This window comes from Paralichthys olivaceus, chromosome 18, assembly GCF_024713975.1.
Source record: "Paralichthys olivaceus isolate ysfri-2021 chromosome 18, ASM2471397v2, whole genome shotgun sequence".
NCBI lineage: Eukaryota > Metazoa > Chordata > Actinopteri > Pleuronectiformes > Paralichthyidae > Paralichthys > Paralichthys olivaceus.
Genome location: NC_091110.1, coordinates 11,538,657 through 11,564,716, shown reverse-complemented (window position 1 = coordinate 11,564,716; position 26,060 = coordinate 11,538,657). Strand labels below are relative to the sequence as shown.

The 26,060-nt window shown below is 40.6% G+C and overlaps 1 protein-coding gene and 1 long non-coding RNA gene across 4 annotated transcripts in view; one reads left to right on the top strand and one right to left on the bottom strand.

The window, feature by feature from the left end:
- Window positions 1-25,953, bottom strand: tbx5a (T-box transcription factor 5a). Of its 3 annotated transcripts, none has more exons than XM_020082362.2 (9): window positions 25,911-25,953; window positions 17,111-17,286; window positions 16,240-16,334; window positions 14,853-14,972; window positions 13,722-13,869; window positions 8,108-8,260; window positions 5,092-5,183; window positions 3,241-3,473; window positions 1-3,055 (listed from the first exon to the last, which is right to left on the bottom strand). In XM_020082362.2, the coding sequence occupies exons 2-9, from the start codon at window positions 17,252-17,254 to the stop codon at window positions 2,463-2,465; spliced, it is 1,578 nt and encodes a 525-aa protein (XP_019937921.1). In that variant the 5' UTR covers window positions 17,255-17,286; window positions 25,911-25,953; the 3' UTR covers window positions 1-2,462. The 3 variants fall into 3 exon arrangements, with proteins under 3 accessions (XP_019937921.1, XP_019937920.1, XP_069370232.1); XM_020082361.2 differs by having other exon boundaries at window positions 25,810-25,946; XM_069514131.1 differs by lacking the exon at window positions 25,911-25,953 and adding an exon at window positions 17,978-18,459.
- The window catches only part of LOC109626419 (uncharacterized), a 34,495-nt gene continuing 34,325 nt past the window's right edge, over window positions 25,891-26,060 (top strand). The window contains exon 1 of the long non-coding RNA XR_002202534.2: window positions 25,891-26,027. This is a non-coding gene — a long non-coding RNA (uncharacterized lncRNA). The remainder of the gene's footprint in view (window positions 26,028-26,060) is intronic.

The window sequence follows — 26,060 nt, the reverse complement described above, 5'->3', positions numbered from 1 at the left end:
GTTATTGTTTTTGAATTTATTGCAGGTATTCTGTTATGTACATGTTTATTTACAAAGTTATTCATGTGGTTTAATCTTATTTTGATACCTGTTGATGGCCGTCTAGCGATCTCCCGTTTTCTATATAAGTATGATTAGAAAATCCTATAAACAATCATTAAAAAAATGGCTATAAAAAAAAGGAAATTGGACCTTCTATCTTTAATACATGCAGAAGCAGACTGATGTACATTGAAAAATAAATACTATTGACAAATAACATTCTAATGACTACAAGCCTTTAAAATTTTTGCATTTGTCCACATGTAAAAACGTACCTCTAACATACACTCAATTGTACGGTGAGACCGACCGCTGCTTTAGCGTGTAGAGTAAATTTAGTTGGAGTTGTCAGATTTACATTCTACTTGGTGTCCAACTGCTACTTTACATGTCAATTTAGTTTGATTGTCAGAGAAGTGCCATTTTGAGGGTTAATACTTAAAATGTGAGAGCACACACATTCACTGGGTACAACATGAGACTGCATGAAACACAATCAGAGCTTACACAAAGATAGGAAAAAAAAGGCTCCTTCACAAAACTGCAGGGCTGAAACACGATAAAATATGTGATGGTGTTTTAGATGCAAAGATCGTCATCGAACTGTGATGCTGTGTTTATGTCTGCATATCAAAATAAGATGATCCAGAGCAATTAAAAGACATTTCCCTACGAGGGACGACCAATGTTTCTGTGTAGTTACTGTCAAGTATGTGGAGTGTGAGGTTTGTTTCCACTCAGCTTTTTTGCAGATTAGAAAACCAGGGGCCAGGATGAAATTGTATTTCTGTATGATTCATTTATTGATGGCCGAACCTACAATAAGATTGGATTGATTTTTGTGGAGACTTATTTTGAATAATACTTTATTTTTCTCAGTTTTAGTTTTAAGAATTTACATAATCCAATAAATGGTAATTATATACATATACAAATGGTATTCTGCTACTTAATTAAGATCTGGAACTATATATTGCACACCTTACATGTATGTCTGAGGGATGGTGGAGTGATATGACGTTAATGGCGTTACCCATGTTGTGGATTCTGGTCACCTGAGAGCAGAGGAACCACACAACAAGGTGACTAACCCGCACCCGGACATAGTTTCACCTCATAAAGATGTGATGGGTCAGTAACTTCATGCCTCTTATATGTCCAGCAGTCATGTTTCAGGTCCTGTGATGACTTGAAGTCTGATTTAACTAATTTATTTTCAAGTAATTTGATTCAATATCAACATAAATTGATTGATTAGTGTTCAGGTGAATTGAATATTGATATTAGGGCTTTAAGTTAGTTTGGTTCACACTGTAAATGATGGTAATGTGATGTTTCGCCATTAGGACCTGGATGGTGTAACTGCTGAGAGGTTGAGAGTGAAACGATCCAAGATTAAATTTGAAGCCATCAGTGTGATGGAAAGATTTTGTATTAATTTTGCTGCAACGTCAAATGTTTGCATGTTTGTATCTCAAATCAACTGGAAATAAACTGCAGTTGTATTGTGTTTGTAAGAAGATTTCATTATATTTAATAGAGAGAGCTGGATGTAGGCAGGTAAAAACCATAACTTGACTGGACTAAACTTGAATGCAATGCACCCTGCAAACTGATATATTAGTTCATTACTGTAATTCTTGGATCATGATGGCAATATATGGGCAACAGATCTGGGTTTTTACTTTAGTGTCATGTTAATGATATTGTCTATGCGGCTGCACGTCATTGTCTTATTTGTCTATGTTTCAGTTTTGCAGCATTCAGATGAATTTATTTGACGTGCATGTACATGAACCCTGCAGCAGGAAACCAAATAACCCCTTCTTACAGATTTAAGAGCAAATTCACCAAAGAGCTGCAACAAAAGCTCTCATTTACTTATTCATTAAAAAACAAAACAAAACAACTCATAGCAATGTTACTACAAAGTAAGTTGTAAACTACAAAAACTTAAAAGGAAATGAGAACTCAAGCTAATGTGACAGAAGACAATGTTCTTTTTTTTTTTACATGAATTCGGGACATGGGTACAAAATAAGAGTTTTGTACTTCAAAAATGATGAAAACATATTCCCTTGTCTCTGAAGAAAAACACTGCATGAAGACATCTGAAGCCTTTTCTTCTGCTGATCAGTGTCTGCGTTTGTCTGCACTTGAGAAGTCTTTGTCTGGTCCGGCTCCTCACCTTCATGCTTCTGTCATTTTCTTATAAGTGCAGATACTGTCACAACAAGTTAAGTAAGAAGATGCTCCTAGTCAACACCGAATCTCACGAATATCCACGGCCGTCAGTGAACCAACACTGATCTCATTAAGATGGACAGCATCTCTAAAAAATATAAATATAACTTCATCAAAAACCCGCCTGATTTTGGTCCTTTTTTTCCTTTCACCTGTCGACGGCCAAGTCAGCTCTTTTAGCTGTTCTCGTTCCACTCTGGCATGATGCTGACACTATGCACAGTGTGGTACTGGTGTGGTGATAATGTACGTGGGATGCCGTGTGTATAGAGGTACTCGTTTCCCTGTAGGCCGGATGTTGGTGACTGGATCCCAGCACCGGGGCTGCACTGGCGGCCCAGAGTCTGGTGGGTCATGGAGCTCTGGTACATGGCCGCGTGGTGGCCATCACCCAGCTGCGGTGAGGCGTGGCCCCCGACTCCGCCAAGTCTGGACACCAGAGACCCTGAGGTGAAGTGAGCGGAGAAGTGCTGGTAGGGCAGCCTCTCCATCGGCTGCATGGTGGTGACGGAGCAACTCCCATAGGGTGACACACTGGCCCAGGTGTTGCAGCTGATATCCTCCAAACTGGGAACGGCCTCGGCTCCCTGCGATGCGCTGGCGTACATGCAGGCCTGCCGCTGGCTGGACTCACTGCGGTAGGGCCCCCCGGCCAGGCCGAGGCTCTGGGCGTAGCCGACAGGACGGTAGTAATGGTCCTCCTCACTGGAGGAGCTCTCCGGGTAGGCTTTCTTATAGCTGTGCTCACTTGAGTGACAGTCGTCCTCCACTGCAGGTAGAACGACAAAGAACAGTGTCACTCACTTGTTCTCTTTTAGCAAAATGTGCAGTCACAAACCTTTTTAGAATCATTTGTTTATTAACACCAAAACAAATACATTTCTACTATTCTACTCATAATTAATGAATATCATGAAAACAAACATAGGCTACAAGTATTATAAAATACCGTACCTTTCCTCTTGATGCAGTGGAAGTCCTGGCCGTGCTCGTGTGGCAGGGGGTAGGAGCCCGACTGGGGCAACATGTCCTGTGAGGTGCTAGTGACCCCGTTCTCACACTGGGAGTACTGGGAGCTCAGGGTGCTTGGCGTGCCCATGCCCTGGACCTCCCCGCTGAACGGACTCTGGCTGGAGCCCACTCTCTGTCGCACTGTGCTGCGCGGCACGACTGGATACTCCTTGGTACTGTGGATGTGCAGACAGACAAACGTAAGGAATTATTGGAGCTGACCTGAAATATATATGTTATAAATAGTGCATATTTAAGATTTCCTGAAATTGTAAAAAGCATTCTTAGAGACAACTACATTCACCATGAGTGAATCACACAGACTCAGGACACACAGAGTGAGATGCTCCTCTTCAGTGAAAATGCCTGCATGTTTTTCACTCCCGTTAATCCACCGCATCCATCAATAGATCATTTTGCTACTTTTGGGTCTTTGATTTCAGGGATCGCTTCAGTCGAAACAGTGACCTGGTTTCGCAATAAGCTCTCCCTTAGAAAAACTGTAACCAAGAGCAGACGTCCACGGCTTACTGTACTTTGGCAGGAGCGGACAATGGCGTGTAAGACTGATAGTGTGGTTTGGCCTCCCACCAACCTCCATCTATTTGCAGGTTTTGATAGGTGAAATTCATTTCACTTAAAATGTCGTATTATCTTGTGGCACGCACCTACTTAAAGTAACTTAACGTGCGTCTGATACAATCAAGCGCGCAATTTTTAAAAGAAGTAGAGACAGAACAATCGTCCAGGGATTATTCTCTGCAGCATAAATCATGACGTTAATCTGAAATGCTTAATTACAGAAAGCTCTTTATTCTGACTGTGGCTCAGACTGAAAGGTTATGGGAAGGAAGCAGGATTTTAGCACGTTGTGGACACGCCAAGCAGCTTTTCCAGTGTGGACGATATGGGATTTCTGCATTTGAATACACGCACACACAACGTCTGTATAGGCCGCCCAAAGGGGTGGGGGTGAGGGGGGGTGGGCTGTAAGTTAAGAAACCAGATTTTGTCCTTTGAAAAAGTGTTTTCCACACAGTATGGACTCCATCCCTCATCTGGACTGAATAACAGAGAGAGAGAGGGAGCAATGTGGTCGTGTACTGCCTTGGCTGCTGGACCAAACGATACCACCGGTTTAACACACACACACGCACAAGTACACGCACAAGTGCGCACAAGTGCACGCAAGCACACACACACACACACACACACACACACACACACACACACGCACACACACACACACAGCTGACACATAAGCTGTTGGAACATCCTGGTATAGAACGAGTGTGGAAAGGAGATGTTGCAGTCGTGTTTCAGAGGTTCTTCCAAATCGACCATAAAAGTCTTCGGCATGAAAACTGGCCGAGGATCAGGAACTACACTTACATCAGTGAAAGTAACGCTCATAACTGGCTTACACTGGGGTGACTGGAGGATTAAAGTGGGGCTTGTTAAGGGACAGTGTGACAATGGATGTCAGTTAATGCCCGTCTAATTGACATCACTGAGTTTATGTCAGTATCTCCATTTAGCACAGGCCAGCATCAATTAAAGCAAGGGTTCTCAAAGTGGGGTGTGGGGCTTCTCGAGGGGTTTTAGTGTGTCCCCGGCAAAAAAGAGGAATCATTTATTTTCATCCGTAAGTAAGAAACTGACAGAATGTTTGACTATTTTGATCCTGAATTTCATACACTCTTGTCAAATGAAAACTTAAAGTGCAAACTGCAGAGTTAAAGGCATTGTGTACTAATACACCATCGATTTTCAAATGCATCAAACATTCTATACCTTTGCATCCTGGACATCCTGTGCAGCTCCATGTCATCACTTCCACGAAAACCTTTTGCAAACGGGTTGTTCTCAATCTTCAGCTGAGTTATCTGTTATAAACAGAAAACACACTCGACATTAGTGACATATCCTCTGCACTGAAAACCATTTGTTACAAGATGTTCAACTAAAAGTATCTTTACACACACTTGTATGAATTGTTAGAAAAATAGCAGTTATTTAAAAGGCAACATTTCTGTTTTCCTCCTACTAGACCATCAACAGTCACGTCCTCCTCAGCTTGAGATTTATATGATGGCCTTGTGACAAGATGTTTATGTGGAGATTAGTTTTGAAGTTTTTTTGGATGCACCTAGCTGCTTACAAGTCACTGGAGAGAACTAAACAATAGATCACGTATCCAGAAACCTAAGATTCCTTTTGGGATTCTGAACTAAACAATTCAATAAAAGCAATAAGACATATTTTCTTTCACAATTTATTATGTTACATCTGATGCTCTCTGGCTCGGCAGATAGTTGGCAAATGCCTGACAGATGCAAATAATGTGATCGATTATATGATTTTGTGTTTTTCAGAATAAGAATAAGCCAAAGTGTGGAATTTATTTTTTTGAGAGCCACCCCGAAACAGTGAGTGAATCCCAAAGAGGTAATAAGTACAATCCAGGGATATCCCTCTCATGAGCGGGGGTTTCTGGCAGGTAATTAGTTGGCAGCTCTTGTGTGCTCGCAGCTCTCTGACTAGACTGCAGGTTTGTCTGCACGCTGGCAGACACTTTCACCAAAACTTGTAAAAATCTCTCATCATGCGACACTTTTGCTTCAGCTTCTCCTGATGCAGCCTGGCAGAGCATTTGGATATTGTTTTGTCTTTGGAATAAAAGGTCCAGGGCCTTGTTGCAACCTTTCCAAGAGGAAATACCAATGACCCACTCCAAAGTGATAGCCTGAGCTCAGTTTACAGAAAAAGAAAAGCAACGTATTTTGCAAAACACATGTGTTATCTCCTGCTGACATGGGCCGGGAGAATGGAAATAATAAGAACACAGGATTGGAAAACTGTTCAATATAATTTGGGAGCATAGACTTGAGACAATCGTGCAAAATTCATTCACAACTTCAAAGACTAGAATGTGTCCAAACTCTGCTCATTAAAAAATAACCAAGGCCTATAAAACATATCTCCAGATGTACTCAAAATACGTTTTATTATGTTTAAATTGGATATAAGCTAAATAGTTTTTTTCCAGTTTGACAAAAATCTGTAGAAAACATCATTACTTCAGAAATCTCACATTGGTAGAAAATGTTTTGATTAAAGCTGTGACAGGAAACTTTGAGCGTTTTCATGAGCTGAGAGTGAAACAGGTGAATTGGACGCAGGCCTGCAGCACATATTGTTCCAGCAGATGTTCGACTGTTTGATTAGACAGTCATGCCAAAGCGCCAGGAAATCAGAAATCCTGTGTTTTTCTGCAGCTCTGCAAAGCCCCAATAATTAGCCCCGAGGTTACGATCTCAGTCCCCCAATAACATGTTTGAAAATAATGAATGGTTCCTTCAGAATGTCGGTCATTTGCGCTTCCTGTTCCCAGAAAGCGCGGGGGCCTCTGATTGGCTCCGGGGACATTATGAGCGCTCGCCCCCTTTTTCTGCCATATCCTCCCCAAACTAAAAACATGTAGGCCAACATGGTTAAATGATGTTAAACAGACGCTGTTTACAGATATCTGTTATCCTGAGGTTTTATTCCTCTGGAGAAATTTGGGACACAGAGTAAATACCGAGTTTTATTTCTGCTTCTTTCCCCAGAGTCTTAAAATCCAAACTAAAGATATAAACAACTTTAGTTTGGAGGCTGCACGGCCTCGAGAAATCACACATAGGTTAAGACATTTAACTTTAATTCAGTGTTATTATAGTTTATATCCATTTCTAAAACATTATGGGAAAAGAACACGAACAAAACCTTCCAGAATTTCAGTTTTTACGCACAGAAGTTAATGTTCTACTCGTGAACATTGCACTTTACGCCTGCAAGAAACAAACAGACCAGCCCCAACAAAGAACAAGTAACATAATATTATTGTTGTTATCTCATTTAAATTTAATACATAATTAGACTGAACTTTCGTTTTCTTTCTCATCTTTTTAAACAACCAGAACCGATTATAGCCTGTGGTTTTATGTTGCGCAACCATTACCAATGCACAAACTGCTATTCGGACGAATAAACAAGATAGACTGAAAATAACCAATTGATCTGATAATAAAGTAAATACAACCTGCACACTTTCCCTATAACTTTGCAAATAAGACTAAACAATTAAGTGGCACAAACATTTCAAAGTGTTTTGAAATAAAATAAAATTCTTGCATATTCGGAATAAGACAGGGTGTTTCTATTCGTATTTATTATTTATTTATTTTCCATAATAATACAGTATTGTTGCTTTTATTTTTATTATATTAAAAATAAAGATATAAGTATTATTATTAGTAGTAGTAGTTTGCCTTTTAATAGCAGGAGTACTTAGTTTTTATTATTATCTTTACAAAATAATTGCAGATTTTATTATTATTATTATGTAGTGGCAGTAGTACTAGTAATAATGGCAGTAGTATCACTGTATCATTGGTAGTTGGGGTCTATCTGTAGTGTTTTATCTGCAGCTTGTCTCTGTCCACAAAGCGCTGCAGGACTGTGACTTGGACAAAGTCTCCTGAGGTCAGACGTGGTCTCGTCGAGTATCTGCAGCTTTCTCTCGTCTGTCAGTCTGACAGCGACAAGAGTCTGTACCTCACAGACCATCCGGTTTACCGTCAGTAACATGGGCGTAATTCAAACCAAGTCTTGTGTGAATTACGTAATTAATCATAGTGGGTTTAGTTTAGTTGGAAAAAGAAATGAGACATTTAATGACTTAATTTAAACTTTTCATTTGCCTCATAAAACGCGCTCTGCATTAAAAACAGAAACCAAATCCAAAGGTGGTGCATGAAGCTCGTACCTTGTGGTTCTGATAGGACGTGACCGCGATGAAGGCAGTCTCCGGGAAGACGTGCGTGCAGAAGGCCGTGTTTTTGGAGCCGAAGCCGTTGTTTTCATCCGCCTTCACGATGTGGATCCTGGGCTGGTACTTGTGCATCGAATTTAAGATGATCTGCGATAGAAAACGTGGAGCTTAAAGTCACACATTTTGTTGAATACAAATTCAAATTTGTTTTTTATAAAACTTCTCTACAGTAAAAAATGAAGAAGTGAGGTCCAGATGCTTTGATAGCATTTTGGAGTAGCGTGAGAATTTAATGAAGAAAAAAAACCCGATAATCCCCCGGAAACTCATTGTTTTGGCAAAATGTATAATAACTACTTGTTTGTTGCTTTGTTGGTTTGTTGGTTTGGTTATTGATTCTATTTTGTTTCCCTGGAAAAGTGAATTTTTACAGCCATATTTCGTTTTTGCATGGAAAAGAAAAACGGGCTTGACAGCTACTTGATTTAAAAAATATATAATTCTTCAATCTCAAATAGCCTCAATAAATACATTTTAATGGGACAGTTGCAATCACAAACGGAGTAACTGTACTTCTTTTTGGAAAAACAAAATACATGTTTGACCAAAACTTTTATTGCATTACAAAGAAGTGGGAAAAATGACTCATTTGAAGTTTCTTCTCATTTAAAGAAGTGAAAATATCTGACTCCTACTGTTTCAGCCTGAAAACTGAATTAAATCTTATATGTCCTATTTATTAGAGGAGTGTTTCCATGGTAACAGTAATGCCTGAGAAGTCAAGCAGAAGAGTAACAGACTGACAGGAGCATGTCCTCTCTCTGTAACCTGACTAACCCAGTCTGCTCTAAGTGATGACTAGTACCAGTGGCGACATGGAGACGCGGTCCACACAGCTGAACTTGAGCCTTGAACTTCTCTTTTGAGGCCCTCTCATCCGTGGGTCTTAAGTCTAATTGTTCTGACGGAACAGGGGGTCATGGTCGACGGCCCTGTGGAAATCTAATGGTTTTTATTTTCACCAGATCCACTTACATTCACAGATTTTAAAAAAGAGTTATTTTTTTTCTTCCCTTGCTCTCAACTCCCCCTCCTTTTTACACCCAGCCCCCTCACGTCTCTTCTCCCATAGGCATTCCTCTTATCTCTTATCTCAATGCTTGTTTTTGTACCTGCCTTTCACTGCCAGCCCAAGAAGAGACAAGGATTCGGCCTGACCCCCAGTACCTGTGGGGGCATCCTGCGTTACTGCACAGCCATAACCCCAGAGTGCTTTCTTGGAGCCAAGTGAACCATAGAGGCCTACACAGATGATACAATGGTCATCCATTATTAATTTCCAGTCGAACTTGATCTAATTACATGGTGCAGTAGGTTTTTGTGATGAGTAAAAATGTGTGTCAACTGCCTGCCATGCACCATGTAGATGCAGGATGATTTAATGGAAGCTGCAGGCCCTGTGCAGAACGTATCAGTGAGGATTTGTTGGGTGTATCTCCATGGATAAGCAGGCTGTTGAAGAGTGGGTGACTTGCAGATGGAAAACCAACTTCTGCAAATTCTACAATGTGCCATAAATGAAATATTTGCAGGAAACTTGGATCTGAGCTGAGGATAATTTCTAAACTGAGAAAAAGTAAATCTTGCAGCCGTGATAATGTTAAATGTTTCTTGATTTTCTTGATATGGCATAAGATTAGATCCCATACTGCAAAGCTATTCTTCTATATACACAGCACTTCCATCCTGTTTGGATGCATATAAAAGACTCTAACTCCCTATTAGAGGACTTCTCCGAATGCAGTGCAGAAAAAAAGTAGGTTAAACAGAACATTTCCCCATGCATGCATTCATTGCTGCCTTATTTGAGGTCTGCAGACGTGCGTCCGAGATTTGGACAAGCCACAACAACAAGCCCATCAATGCAAACTCATCACTCGGCACATTACAAGATTTTAGAGGTTAAAGATGTCGGTCGCTGTCACGCAAGTTGCATGGAAATTTTTAAGTGTACATGTCAGTCTTAAAAGAAAGTATGGTCCACCGACTGTGGGTTCCCAAAGTCCAGTGTTAGTAGAGGGGTTGTGAAGGGGGGGGGGGGCTGCAGACCACCCACTGGGGCCCCAGCACACGCCTCGTCTCCCCGGCCCAGCCGCTGCCCTGCCTGGATCTCAGTATCTCTGCCCCCCCCCTCCCTGCCTCTAGATGATAGTATTTAATGATAGTGAGGGATCACTTTGGGTCTCGTGCCGCTGCCCTTTGCTTTCAAGTTCTCCCACATCAGAGAGTTTCCCCGAGCCTCGGGATTAGCAGGCTTTGTACACCATCATCTATTGCTCATCGCACACTGCCATTCGAATATAAACAGTGCGATCCTCACACTCCACCCTCCTGGCCAAAACATGTGTGGGAAGACAGGGAGACGAGTGCAGGAGCAGAGTGAGGGAGGAAGGGGGGGGAGATGAATAACACTGAGAAATATTCCGGGAGTTGAGGGGAAGATCAAAGTAGGAGCTGCAGCTTGGTATGAAACCTGAGACAAAAACAAATGATTTTTTAGGAATTCAAGAAAACAACACCAATTTGCTTATCTAGGCCCGTAACTATGAGAGTATAGGTTAGAGTTAGTCTGAGAGATACTCTGTGACAAGTACAAGTTCTACACAGTGGTATTTACATAAGAGTACACATGGATTAACAGGGAAACATAGTAAAAAATAAATGGTATATGATATACTACTAATATTATTTTTAGTAAAGCCTCAAAGCAGCAAGTAGAATGAAAATCATTCAAACCACACATTTGAATACTTTAACTGAGAGGGACGTCATATTTTACTATATGATTACCCGGTTTGTAAAGTTCTTTGGGAGTTAAAAACTACAACATTTTAAATGTAATGCAGTGGAAGAAAAATTATTAAGTGGAACTATTTAAGTACAAATACCACAGTAGTTGAGTAAAGGGACTGAGTTACTTCCCACAACTGTTATTAGTATGTCAAATTAAAACATTTTTCACTATAAAACCAGATGAAATATCAGTGAATTTACCTTCACTTCAAAACTCTAATACGATCAATATGTGCATCTATACATGGAATATTGAAAGATGTTATGTGTAGAAGTACATCCAAGAAGTATGCAATGTGTGTATGTGTATTTAAACTCTTTCTGCTGAAAATATCAATAAAAATAAATTACAAAAAACACAAACCCATCATTCAAAGTTTTGATCATGTCATAACAAAAAATTATCTGCTGCATTTTTCTTTTCTGTTTCTTATCCGCTTTTGCAAATAAAAATATTTTTCAGAAGACTGCTACACCTGAACCTCTCTATTTGAATTTAAAAAAAAGTTTGCACAATCAACCCTGTACACAAACACTCAGGCCTCATGTGGCTTCGCCTCCCTCGCTCCCTATTAGACCCCGGCTCCAGTGCTGAGCTGTGAGCTCGGCCCTGCTCACTCCGCTGACATGCGTCTAATTACCAGACATTTCTGGAGAACAGCGTCTGCTATATAGGCCCCTGTCCCGAACGGTTCCAATCTGCATCAGCAATATGCTTCGCTCTCATGTCTCACTCCTGGTAATTATAAATCATCTACAAGTTATTTCAACCAGCTGCACCAACAAGCTGATGGAGGAGATTTCTGTCCAGCCACCAGCATTTCATTTATGAATCCCCTGGTGCTGTCTCCCAGCACAAAAGGGGGCGAGCCAGGAACCACTGCAACCAATCAAAAATGCACTTTAACCCAAAATTTACAATAGTGCGCACATTCCGAGCGAGCTCCACTTTTATTTCACCAGCTGGGCCTTGGCAGGGCAACAAGCATTAAAGGTGCCACGTGGGTAGATAAAGACTTTAGTGTGAATGTGTGTGTGTGTGTGTGTGTGTGTGTGTGTGTGTGTGTGTGTGTGTGTGTGTGTGTGTAAAAGAATGCACACTCACTTTTGTGTTTTTGCATTGAATCAAAAATGTGACTTCTTCATATTCAGCATTCAAATTTCAGCTTATGTTACAAATGGGTGAGAATCGACATTATCTAGATTAACTGTATGTTAATAATTGATCCTCTGTGTTCAGTGGGCATGATAACTGTAATACATTTAATATTTAATGTCGATAAAACTGGAACAGAACAATGTTCTCTTTTTAAAGCATGAGTGCTTGAATACAAAAAATTACATAAAACATCTGAAATAATCAACACTTCTAATCATCATTAGCTGCACACTCTTAATAAAAAGAATTCAATTCCTTGTGTTTTACTTGTAACTACACATCTGCCCATTAAACAGAGCTGCCACTGATCATGTGCCTGTAGCGGATCTCATGTTGTTTCCTTTCATGACTGGGCCCTTCAGTGAAATAGTCTAACTATTCAGTTTCTAGATCTAATTAGAACTCAATGTGCTCCAAATTTTGTAAAAAAAATAAAAAATAAATCCTGCCTTCGGCTCATTTGTAGCCTGACAACAAGGTGATGAAGTAAGTGATGCTGGTGTTTTCTGTTTTGGGGGTTAAGATGGGAATAACAAAAGCCAGGGGCAAGATATTGAGTTAAGAATAATGAGGAGGTAAAGTTAGGAAATGGGTACCATGTTGTCCCTCACTGGTGCCGAGGGAGGTGATGGGAACGATACAACAGCCTCTCTCATTTCTTGCTAAAAAAGTGCCCAAATACTTCCTTTTACTTATGAAAGCAGACTTCCAGGAGGTCTGCAACTTGAATGCATCTAGGGGGTTCTGTAATAAGCCCCAAGAACAAAACGTACGTAAGAGGCTCCAAGTTGCCGGTACAACAAACATGTTATTCAATGTAATTTTTCTATTTGAAAAGTTAAGACTTTTTTTCTGCTAGCAACCAGAATTTAAATTCAACCCCATCAACTGTAATCTTGTGTCTGAATATTTTCTAAACCAGTCCTCTCTTTCTCTATTTACCTATCTTTCCTTTTGAAAGATAAACAAATAATAATCAGGGAAAACTAGAATGTAGCAAAAACCATGTTTTCATTGCATTTGAGTAAAACATGCATTATTTGCACCATGTATTCAGAAGAGTTACCAGTGAATGAATAGAGCAACTATAACACATCAAAACTTAAAAATGCAGGAGGACCTCAAATTCATTTGATTTTTTAAAGTGAATTGAACAGAGTAAATTCTGCACTGATGGTGGTTCTTTTAAAGGAAGTAAAATTAAAAGTTTTCAATGTTTTTGAATTATAATTTATAATTCTAGAAGCTTAAATATTTAGTTTGCACCTGGGACCTCAATATTTAAAGTTTAATGTTTATCAAAATGTATTGCTTTCTGTTGAAATATGATTTAATGTTTGTCTTTGATAATAATAATAATGATAATGGGGTTTCAATATAAATGACAAAAATGTCTCATTATCAATAATCAACTATAAAAACCAGCGTTTGCTCTGCACAGGATTGTTTTTAGAGCCCACGCTGCTGAAGTGCCGCTGAGCATCAAACCATGAGAAAAACAACACTTAGATCAACGCAGTGACATGTTTTCATTACATTCCCAGCGAAACGGGGCTGTGATACTTTAGAATAGATGATATAGGCCTAGGCACCTACGTGTCCGAACGGGTCCAGGTGGTTGTTGGTCAGTTTCAGCTTCTGGAAGGAGACGAGCTGCCTCATCCAGTGCGCCCCCGTGGCTGGAGAGTCCGGGTGCACGTAGAGCCTCCCGGGCATCGCGGGCTCTGCCTTCCCGGTCACAGACCTGGATCACAGCAGCACAGTCACACTGTCACACCTCGCAATGACACCCACAAACTATCAACCGTGCAGGCGCATAGACAATGGGAAGGGTGGACCGTGTCCATGGAGCTATACGTTAATTACGCGTAAATGTTCATTGTATTTAGACTCATTTTAAAATTTCAGGATTTAATCAAATGTATGAAAATTAATAAAACGTACAGTGTCACCAAATTACAAAGGCTGGTTGAAAAACGCTCAGTTAATTATGCTGCACAACAAGGTTTACTTTCATTTCTATACAGGCACGTTTGGACATTTTGCTCTTTTTAAAACTTTGCGTTATGGCTTTTTAAAATGAAATGGATTATTGATTATAATTAACCCACAGTGCCGTTGTGTTTAACGTTTCGTGAGGTTGGTCTTGGATTGTCAGTGGTCAGATTAGAAACCATCTTCCAACACTTGGATCAAGAGAAGAATTTGTTCCAGGAGAGACTTTGGACAGGTCATTATCGGCAGTATTGGCATGCAGTCATCCTCTCTAAGTATCTCCTCATTGAAACGCACTGACCCAAACAAGCCATTCCTGACCAAGGTTAGACAGATCAACATGACACTAAATAAATATGTTTGTGCTCCGTCATGAAAGAGAGCCTTGTTGCACTGCGCATATAGATCTGCTATAGTTTTAGGAAAAGTCATCAAACATCTATTCAACACCGGAACGTCAGCTCCGGCACAAACTTTTCTCCCTGCTGACCACACTTCTTGGCAACCATTAAGAAACAAACAGTTCATAATTCTCAGGGAGTGAATACGTTTCACGTCCGATTCTCATCCATCCCCCATCCCTTCTCCCATCCTGACAGAGAATTGCGACCTCCCAAACAATAACCACCACCTTATCCTGAAACCTGCTGTGCGTAAAGTGCGCAAAAAGTTTCTGGAAGGAAAATAAAAGTCCTTTAGAATTGCTTTTGCGTTTATTCTAACTTTACTTACCATTTATTGTCTGCAAATTTGTATCGATGATCATCTGCAGGAACAACATCCATCAGGAGGATATATTTAGTTTTGGGGTTTAGTCCCGTGACCTTCACTTTGAAGCTGGGGAACATTCGCCTGTAAAGGACAGAATACGGTTTATAAAGCGCGGTGTGGTATTTCTGTACCATGTCTGGAAAAATACACAAGCAAAAATAGACTGTGGTGTTTTTCAATGGTTTTCTGCTCTATATAAAAAAAACACTAGTTTTTACATCAGAGTTTGGCCATTTTTCAAAAATTGCAGGGCGCAAGCATCCATGGCATACTGAAGGAATGGAAAATGATATTTTTTAGAATAAAAAGCACGACATTTTATTCATTCAAAATTGCGAAATAAGCTAAAGTCAGCTCATGCGCGGTGCTTTAAAACGTCTTGTATCAGGTCTGGAAATGTGTTTTCTGTGCCCTGCATTATAAAACGTTTTGACACTGTGAGCCAGATGTTTGCTGGATCCTTCTAGTAAATCATTCAGACATTTGGTATCTGTCATAGGACAGAAAACACACACACACACACACACACACACACACACACACACACACACACACACACACGATGTGAAAATAAGACTCACGAGTCAGGGGGAGGGCTGCAGACGAGGGACGGTGCTGTGCTAATATCGTTCCACGCCAAAAACATGAGCGAAATGAGTGACGGGAATATAATGGAGACTTTGTGCAGCTGTGAGAAACAACTGCCTCACGCCCGCAAAAAAGGAAATGTAGCTGTGCTGAATTATAAATGTTCATCGTTCAGTGATGAGCCACAGGGCATGAGTGTGTGTGTGTGTGTGTGTGTGTGTGTGTGTGTGTGTGTGTGTGTGTGTGTGTGTGTGTGTGTGTGTGTGTGTGCGCGGCCATCATGCAAGTCGCACTCGAGCCGACGTGCGTTATTTTGACTGGATCCAGTCAGAGGGCAAACGTGGAGCTGACAGCGGGACACATGAACAGTAACATGTTGCAGGCAAATGTGTTGCTGGCTGGCAGGACGGACACACGCAATCATTGTCTTAACACCATATGACAATTATTTCCATTCAGGCTAATTGGCAAATCCATATATTTCCCCACAGGCCCACCCTGCAGACGTAAATGCAGCCTATATCACGTTTGCTGTTCCAGAGCGTTAAAGCGTCCACCAGATGCTCTGTGTTTTCTCTGCAGCTCCACACACTGTGCATTTTAAAATCCCCCACGCAATGAAAAAAAAATCCATTCGGGTCTACTTCCACATTTTAACTAAACAATAGGTCCAGATAAAATGAATACACACTGGTGGCCAATAAGTAGACATGCAAACTCTTGTTGTGATGCACAAAACTTTTTTAGTTTGGCTTCTTACCTTCCGGCTTTGGTGATGATCATCTCCGTCCCCACCTCGTGAAACTTCATCCATAGTTCCCTCTCGTGCAGGTAGACTTTTATTCCCTCCATTCCCTTCAAAACAAAACACCTCAGTGTCCACAGTGCTCGTGGATTTTTACATTAAAAAGAGCCTAACCACATTTTACGCAGAGGTGTCATAAATTGCTGTTGAAGTTTTGAGGTCTTCTGAGTTGGTGAAATAGAACAATATGTCCTCGAAATGAAATTATAAATGACTGCAGGTTGAAATGAAACATTCATTTTAAATTTAAAGAAACTTTGGAGCAATGGGAGAGTGCAAAGTCATATCAATAAATAATATAGGATTTGTAGTGACAACGAAACTCTTGTGTAACCTCTTAGAAACTTAATTTCAACATCAGGCTATAAATCATGCTGCACTTGTTGGGCCGTAGCATAAACATTTAAACTAAATACAGACCATAATATGCCACAGTTGATGTCTGAGGAGGAGCATATTCTACAAGGCTGAGCAAAAATATAGTCTCCTGTTCAGCCACAAAATATTGGTTACTATTATGTTTCGAAAATTGTCTAATGTTTTATGTCAGTTTCTTGGAGCCACTCTCTATGTTTTATTATTTATAAATCAGACTACACATGCATGAGATACAACAAGTTTGTATGTTTAAAAAAATATATAGTTTGGAAACCAGTAGAATGTATCCACCTCACAAGCAGACACACTATTTCCTCCTTTTGAGACAATTGTGGATATTTTAACATCCACAGCAACAACGTAACACCCGTAGGAATATTTATTTAGTGTGGATGTGACCTCGGTGTGCAGCCTGGAGCAGTGAGAGTGAGGCCTAACTAGTACTGACCTGCTGGATGTAAGTCGTCTGTGACGATGGGGATTTGCTCGAGGTCCCGTTCTGCTTCTCTGATTTATTATCGCTCGGTGCTTCCCTTGAATCCGAGCCACCGGGAGAGTTTTGGAGGCCAAAAGTCTCCTCTTGGTCCGCCATGACGAGGATCACCGAGAACTCTACCGCCCAAGCTGCACGGGAGACCCAAAGCAGACATGTCAGAGCGCATGGACGAAGCCCTTTAGCAACATTACACAGACCTACTGGTTTTTAGGATGTTTAGGTGCATTTGTACTGACAGACACGAGTTAAGTTCTTCGCTGTGTGACCACAAAGTTTTCTAATTTTTACGGTGTGAGTGCAGGATATTGTGCATGCTACAGTCATGAAAATCAAAATAAAGTTAGATTCAAAACCATTTCAAAAAACACACTTACACTTCAACCTGATTTAAAATTAAAATTACTAAAAAGTAACTGAATTGAATGTTGAATTATTCACATAAGCTGAAGTTTTGGTGACTTATGCAAATATTACTGTAACAAATGTTATCGATTTTAAGGTCGTGAACAAAGATATGATCTGAAAAAAATATGGGTAAGATGAAATGTTTGGGGAGAATAATTCTGCACATGGAGGCAGGCCCCTCTTTTTTGAGGAAACATAGTTTTCTATTCATGATCCCAAAACAAAAGACACGAGCTTTGTTGTTACATCGCAACATGGTGAAGTCCAGGACAAAGTGAAACACTGACCCCCCCTAAAAACACCTCTATTCACAGAAAGTGAGAGAATCGATTCCTCCATCGTAGAGAAACTTTTACTACTTTATGAATTACAACAATGAGCGCACGAAGCCGGTTGAGAGCGGGATCATCTTACCTAAAAACACAAAAACACGCCGTACAGGCTGGAGTTGGACTCAGCGATGGCACAGAAACACAGTTACGCCTGTTTTAAAACTGTGTAATAATGCCCCCAGTCCAGTCAGTTAATCCAGACGTTTTGCTCTGTGGAGCTGCTGCACACAACCTCCATGAATCCTGCTTTCTCCCCCCTCCTCGTCTCGCAGTTACTCCAGATTTCCTACAAGCAGCGGCCGCGAAGATCCTCCTCCTCGGAGCTCAGTGACAGCCTCGAGGCGCTCCTCGATCGGTGCCTTATTTTACGACCGGGGACCGTTTTAGTGAGCCGAGCCCGCCGATAGCACCGAGCAGTAAAGCTGCAGCCGAGTCCCAGAGGAGCAGATCCGTCACCTCCTTCTTCCCTCCTCGCTCTCTCTCTTTCTCCCCCAGCCACTGCCTTGTCAATTCTACGTCTCCCACTCTCTCTCAGGCGCGCTCCCTCCCTATCCAAAGCCTCCACTGCGCATCAATGACCAACCGTGCGAAGCGGAAGCAGAGTCCACGACGTAGATTTTGAAGAAGGGGGGTGGGTGGGGGGTGGGGGTGTTGAGGGGCAGCCTGCATAGAAATAGTATTGGTTTATAACCTAAATGATATTTCTTTCCAGCTTTTCGCGCTCTGAACTTGAGTGGAAGGAACCAATTTGATATTCACCGTTTCGTGCGTAATTACGCACAGCTTTGCATTGTTGTGATATTAAGAAAATAAGGTCAATTAAGAAGAACACCCATGGCTATATTAGACATATGGATCAGTTGATACATGAAAGCCACCATGTTGTGTCTGCTCATAGCGGAAAGAATGACAACGAACGAATTGATTAATCGACCATATGCGTTTGCCTGTAGATCGATTATTGTCTGAGCAACCTCGAGCCGGTTATCTCCAAATCTTGTGGATGATCTTTACAGTATCCCGTTATTCAACCCAAAGAACAGATGATCTTATTGAGCTCAGTTTATTAGGACCTAAACAGATCCTATATTCATGTCCATAGGAAAAAACCAACATTAAACCAGTGGATGTAAAGAGGCTATTTCAAGGCCAATGGGTTCACACAGGTTTAGTCTGCACACGGCAGACCGTTGCACAGACACTAACAAGAACACAACAAACCCCGAGAACATTTAGTACCAGACGCTCATGCATCCGACCTTAACACGCACCGCAAACAGCCACCTTTTCATTTTGCACTATAGGTCATCAGCTTTGATGGCGCACTGGTTGGACCTTTTATCTTTCCAGGATGAAATTGATGTTTTTCTTGATCTGTAATTTAGTGGACGGAGAATAATAACGTTGGAAACAATAGTTTTAAGGCAGCATCTATAGACGCAGCACATTTGACTCACTGACACAGCAGCAGCAAACATCGCAGAACTCGCCAATAGTCGCATTTTTTGCAGTGTGCGCTCTAAAATGAGTCATTTGCAGTTTGTGGCTGTTATCTCATTACGCAGGCATCACTTTCCCCTCCAGTCACACAGTCATACAGAGACTGTATATGCTGTTTGTTTGTCTATTAGCGAGGTGTCAGTATTAACACCTCTTATATCACAGAATGTAAAACGCTTTTATTTATTTGATCTAAGACGCAGATTAATGATGGATTAGCAGCACAAATTTGGTGGTGAAAATAAGGACTGAGAGTACAGCTCTTAAAATTAGAGTTTGTCCTGCAACTGTCTGAGTTGAAAATGCTAGAATCATTTATTTAAAAAAAGAAAATATCTCTCAACCTTCTAGGCCCACTACACTTATTATAGTTGTTAACATATTTTAGGTTTTCAAACTTATCTGTATAGTTCTCTCTGCAGCTGAGCTTTACTCTGTGGTAAATCTGTTTGCTTGTTAAAAATACATGCAATTAATAAGCTGTAGGAAGACGTTAAGATGTTTGTAGGGTACACACACACGCACAAACACACACGGACACACACACGCATGCACAGAGCTCTGAAAGGCTGCCTCTCCATTACTGTATCAACACAAGCAGCGCAGGGTTTGCAGAATTTGGACATACAGAACTTATACTGCACCAATGTTTTCTTTTTCCAAAGCGGAAACATGACTTGAATTTTGGGCTAAAAAAGTCACGAGATGCCTGAAAGTATATGATTAATAGATGCAATTAGTTTCACAGCGTTTGTGCACGATAATACACACAGGGTAAACCTAATTGTAACCCAACAGATAGAGCAAAGGAAAACATTTCAAAAGATCCAACTGAGCAGAAATTTGGACAAAATTACTTGTCACATAAAAATGTAAAAACATTTTAAATGTATAGTTTAAACAGAAATAACAGAAATGAGATATAAACTCACACAACGGGCCTCGCGCATTAAAACGTTCTCCATATCATTACACCTGTAGTACTTTAATTGAGATTCTTCCAAATAGATTTCCATAATCAAGTTTGAATTAAAACGCATATCACGCATCAGTGGTTCATCGACATACGCTCGATCCTGCCCACACCTTCAAGAGCTCCGTTTAAAAGCTGCAGTCTTGTACTGAAAACTCATTTAGAGGAGAAAATGCGTATTTATCGAGTTTTACCTCGACGAATAATAAACGAAAATGTAAAGTGCAAAGTACTTCAACAAAATCTGCTCATTGGCTTTGATTAAATAAATTGTGAAAAGACTTTACTAGTGAAGCTTGGTTATTAAACAAGTAAAGTCCACGTGCAATTGAATCGAAGGCCTGAGGAGCTGAAGTAAAACAAAATAAGGAACAAGTTCAAAAGCTGGAAACACAAAGTTTTGAGCTTTTGAAACTGTAAAACCTTGAGGAGCAGATGACGTGCTGGGTGGAGGGGAGCAGCACGAGAGCTTCACTCACACTATAATTAACGTACAGCCTCCAACAGGAGCTGACGGCGCGTCACAGGGAAGAGACCTAAAATAAAACCAGACAGCTGGACGTAAGTTGTATTCATGCAACAAATAAAAGCGTCAATTTACAAACAAAACAAAGAGAATTAACTGAAACGTTTTGGTAAAAATGATCCAAGTGATGATTAATAATTTCTAAACCTCAAACTTTATTTGAAACCAGCCAACATATTTAATAACTTCATTAGACAACACGCTTTATTACAGTTGTTGCCCAGTGATTCATAAATAATTAAACGACTAAAAGCGAAATATGTTCAATTAGAGAAGTGGTCTAAAATAAATCAGATTAAAGTTGAGATGATGAAGTCGTTCCATACCAGTCCAACTGATGACTAATAACACCACATATATGCCTATTAAAACTTTAAAACACAAAAATGCGATATAATAGAAAATATAACACCAGTTGAATTATAGTATTATGTACTAAGCTGAATTAAATGTAATTAAAAGCCAATTATTACAATATTTATCTGAACAAAGTTTTATATCTTTACTTTAAAATATCTCATTATCATCATTATTATTTGCACATGAGCTGTTTACAGGTTATTTGGGGAAGTGAGAAGAGGTGGCAGTTCAGCAACATTCACACATGATGAAAATATAATTTTACAAATTTCAATGAAAATAAAATAATGTATGATTTCATTTCAAATAAAGCCTGTCTAAACTGCAGAGTAAAACTAAATTCAGGTAACAAAATTTAAACAAAATGTGGTCCATGTGTCAGAAAAAGACAAAAAACAAGAACAACATGACCTAAAATTGAGAATCAATATTTATTCAACAACATAATACTGAATATTTTTAAGCTCATCACCTAAAAGTTGATATAATAGACATAATAATATACCATTCAAATCACAAAGAGCAGCTGAGACTTTTTAAAAAGTCATTGCAGCTGAAGTTTAGCAAGATTCAATTATTTTGGTAATAAATAGTAAGAGAAAAATTCTGAGCGGTTGATCATGTAACACGCTGCAGATGCAAGGAAAGCTGCATCTGTATCTTCTCTACATTTTTAAATTCAATCTTCTTCTGTGATAAAATATAGCGAGTCTGTTTGTGTTCAGTTCATAAAGCTGGTTATCACTTCTGAAATAATACATGCTGGTTGACCGTGCTATAGCTAGCAGGTATTTACTCTGAAACATAAAGTCTAAATGTAGCCTGGAGGACAAACAATGCATCAACCACACAAGTCAGTATTAACAGCTGTGCACTGAACACACTGACCACTACAGACTCAATATGCAGCATTAAAATCAAACTACTGGGTATAAACAACAGATAATAAACTGACAAGGTGGCACAAAGCATCAGGTGAAAGAAAGTGGATAAGTCTGAACACACACACACACACACACACACACACACACACACACACACACACACACACACACACACACACACACACACACACACACACACGGGGGGTTAAACGCGTGCTCCCTATACCTCCTGGCTGTCCAGCACTATTGAGTGTGTGGTCTGATGTTACACCGCTTGTTTAGAAAGTCTGGCGAGACTTCAGCAGACAGGCAGGTGAAAGCGCTGGTGTGGCTAACCACCACCAGTGCAGCCAGGACTCCTGGATCAGAGAGGGGAGCCTGCCCAGATGCTCTGCACCAAAGACCAGCTGTGAGGTTTGTGGCCGACAACCCATCCATGGTTTTGACTCTCAGGAGCAGAGCCAGCACAGAGGAAAGAGGCGAGAGCAGAACAAAAGCTGCAGAGACGGCAGTTCTTTAGGGCCATATCCTTTCCAGGTGGCACATAGGAAAGACTTATACCCTAATTTGGTAAAAATGAGCATGACTCTGATGTTAATATTACCATTTATGCCTCCTCAGGTTATGTTAAGATTCAAGACTCCTTCCTGCTTGCAATGCATTTTCATTCGGGCTGTAAATGTAATGGGAACAATACCCATAGAGTGGATTTTATGACCAATCTCTAAAGCATAGTGGCTTTTCTGATTGTGTGGATGAAGTTGTTATGAGTGCCTGCATGTGCATATTCAGCAAATGAGCACACACATTTATTAGATGTAGCTAAAATCCACAGGGTGCACAATAAAACCCATTATTCAAAAAATCTACCCAAATAGCCAGAAGTAGGATACCAAATATTTGCATATGTTTTGCATTTGACGAGGTCTTCTTATAGGAACTGACGTGTATCTTTGAACAAGGTCATCACAATGACGGAAAGTGATGTGCACCGATTGATGCCTCATTTGTTGGTAAGTACAGCATGCACACTCCCACTCAGCCACCACCACCCTCCTCTGTCTTTCAGTTTCTCTATATAAAGATGGAGAGGTATAAACGGCCTCCTAATCCAGTATGGTTTCACCCTCCATGGCCACACATGGGCCTGTGGTCTGCCGTCCACCCACAGCGTTTGGCCGTCTTTTTTATTTCGCCCCCACCACCCTCATGTGGCTTCTCCTCATCCCCAGCCTCACGAGTGAGTTTACCCCGTGTTCCACTAGAAAAGCCGGTGATAAGGTATCTGGGTCTCCATGGCGATGCTTGGCTAAGAGGTACTGTATATCCTGTGTACACAAATACACACACACACACATATTCACATTATACAGAGCTCTACTTTACAGCCTGAGCAGGGGCCGTCGGCTCAGGGGTGGTGGTGGTGGGCTTGGGGCTGACACGTTTCTGCTAACAATCACATCACACACAGGGAACCACATTCCAACTTCCTGATCAACTCTCCCCCCCCCCCCCCCCCCCCCCCCGCCACCCCACCGCCACACCAGCCTGCTTCCCTGAGCTACCTCCATAATCGTCCCCCCACAAAAGCCTTGGTGGAACTTGTGCAGCTAAAGCGTCAGCTTCAGTGGTCAGAGTGTGGAGTAACATGGGATTTTTCATGGACATATTTACAGAAATATGAAGTGACTACGATTTTAATCTTAGGAAATAGATTTTAAAGCAGTTTGATCCTGAGTGTTAAAAACTGCCCCAAGACAAGATCATATTTCGTTATACTGGAGAATTAAGTGAATTAAATTAATTCTATTGTAGCACATCTGGATCCAGTTCATCCTGACTTGATGGCAAGTCATGGAAGTGAAGCTCATTACCTGAGTAGGTGGGTTTTGCAGTGATGTCATGTACTCTGGTGCCCTCTAGTGATCTTTTTCAACGGTACACAACACAGTTACATTACAGGTGATGAGTCACAAGGCTATTTATTCTCAATATCTGTTTTTTGTAGTTTAATACAAAAAATGTTCCTTGAGGAGCCAAATAAAATACAATTGAATTAACACGCAATAAATAGTAACGCAATTATTTTTGACTCAAGCAGGAAAGATTTTGTTTTTGCAATTTATTTTTTTCTGAAAAAATATAACTGGATAATGATGATGTGATTTTGACTGTGGTCTGTTCCAAAGATGCATATTCTTGTTCATGTCTTTCATGCAGAACATGAATCACAGGCCGGGGCGTCGCTGTAGAACAGTTCTTCATTAGTTATTACAAGTTTTACCATTGTCAAGAAAAAAGTATAAGAATAACATTCGAATCATCCCTCAATATATAAATTAATGAATAACTATAAAACTATCACATACAAAGAACAGAGCTAAACAAAACAGGCAGTAAGATCCTGTAGGTATAAGTACATCCTCAGATGTGATAGTTTATATGCAGTGGATTCCTCCCCACACACCGTCCTTGCACGATATATAGAGGACGAAAACATCCTGAGCCTCCAGAGCACAAACATATGTATTCCAGCAGAGTCACTGGCATCCACTCCAGCACAGACACAGACACACGGCCACCTACCACGCAGAGGTAATGAGCCCGAGTGTGGTCTGCTCCAGCCACGGCCACATTCACAGACCCTGTGGGCCTGCGGGCCGTCACGTCTCACTTCACTGAGGTCAAAACACCTTCAACTCTGACATATTCAAATGCACAATTTATGATGCTGTCAAATCCAGAAATTATGAATGAGGTATTTCCTTTGCCTCATTTTGCACCTCTGGTATGTCCAGGACTTTGGACTTGAATCCTGGGAAGTTACATTTGCACTGACAAAAGGGATGAAACACACCGTAGATAAAAGCTGAGCCGTGCTAATCCCAGAATAAACTGGGAAATTTAGAAGTCGTGACAGTACATCTGTCTTTGGGCTTCCTCAATACATCCAGGGGGCGGAACAGGGTGGAGAACTGAGCCAAATCTGTCCCCTTATGAGACATCACTGTCTTGCACGATATGAAATACTGTATGACTTTAATATACGGAATATACATTTGTTAATAGAAAGGTATATTTCTGAAGTTAAACCTAATCCTCACAACAGTTCCTATGCAACATATAAATCTAAATGTTTCTGTGTTGGAATTAGTTATTGACTTCACAATTGAATTACAGCTTGTGTGCACAATTACGAACACATGGGTCTGACTTAATCCCTGCACATGGAGGCAATCCTGAAAATGATTGAGGGAATAAACTTTAAAATGTAAAATGGAAGAAAATTAGTCAAGCACGGCAGCAAGACTGGGATCAAGAAACACAGGGAATAAATTGTATTCAACTGCAAATTGAATTACGTTTGAAGTTAAGGAAGAACACAGAGATAAAAACTGGACATCATTGCATGTAAGTATATATTCTGTTCACTATGAGGAGTTTAAAACACATAAGACTGTCGGAATAAATAAGAAGTACAGTGGAGTGTGGAGGGCAACAGACCAGAGGGTGGCAGTAATGAGACTACAAGGATGTCAGCAGCTGTAAAACCTCAAAGAAGAAAGAGATGGACTCAATTCAAGTGCACAGTTTAGAAATCCAACTCCTTCTCAACTAAGGGAGACGCTCTCGTGACATCTAGCGGACATTACGTGTCCGATGTGTTATACCTGGTTCTGTTGTCAGTGATGTCACTGAGGCACTGTTGATAAAACTTCCAACACATTCTGGATTCTTCTTCCTCCCTCTTGATTTAATCAGTGTTTCTAACCTTTGGTCTCTGCTGCGCATCATCTTCCGAGTTACACCCGAGGACTGTCAAACCACACTCAGTCTCTCTGACTTTCTATTATACTGGACTTCCTGGAATGCACCAACTGTGGGACAGGTAAGGGGGGTGGGGGCAAAATGTTTTTTAAGA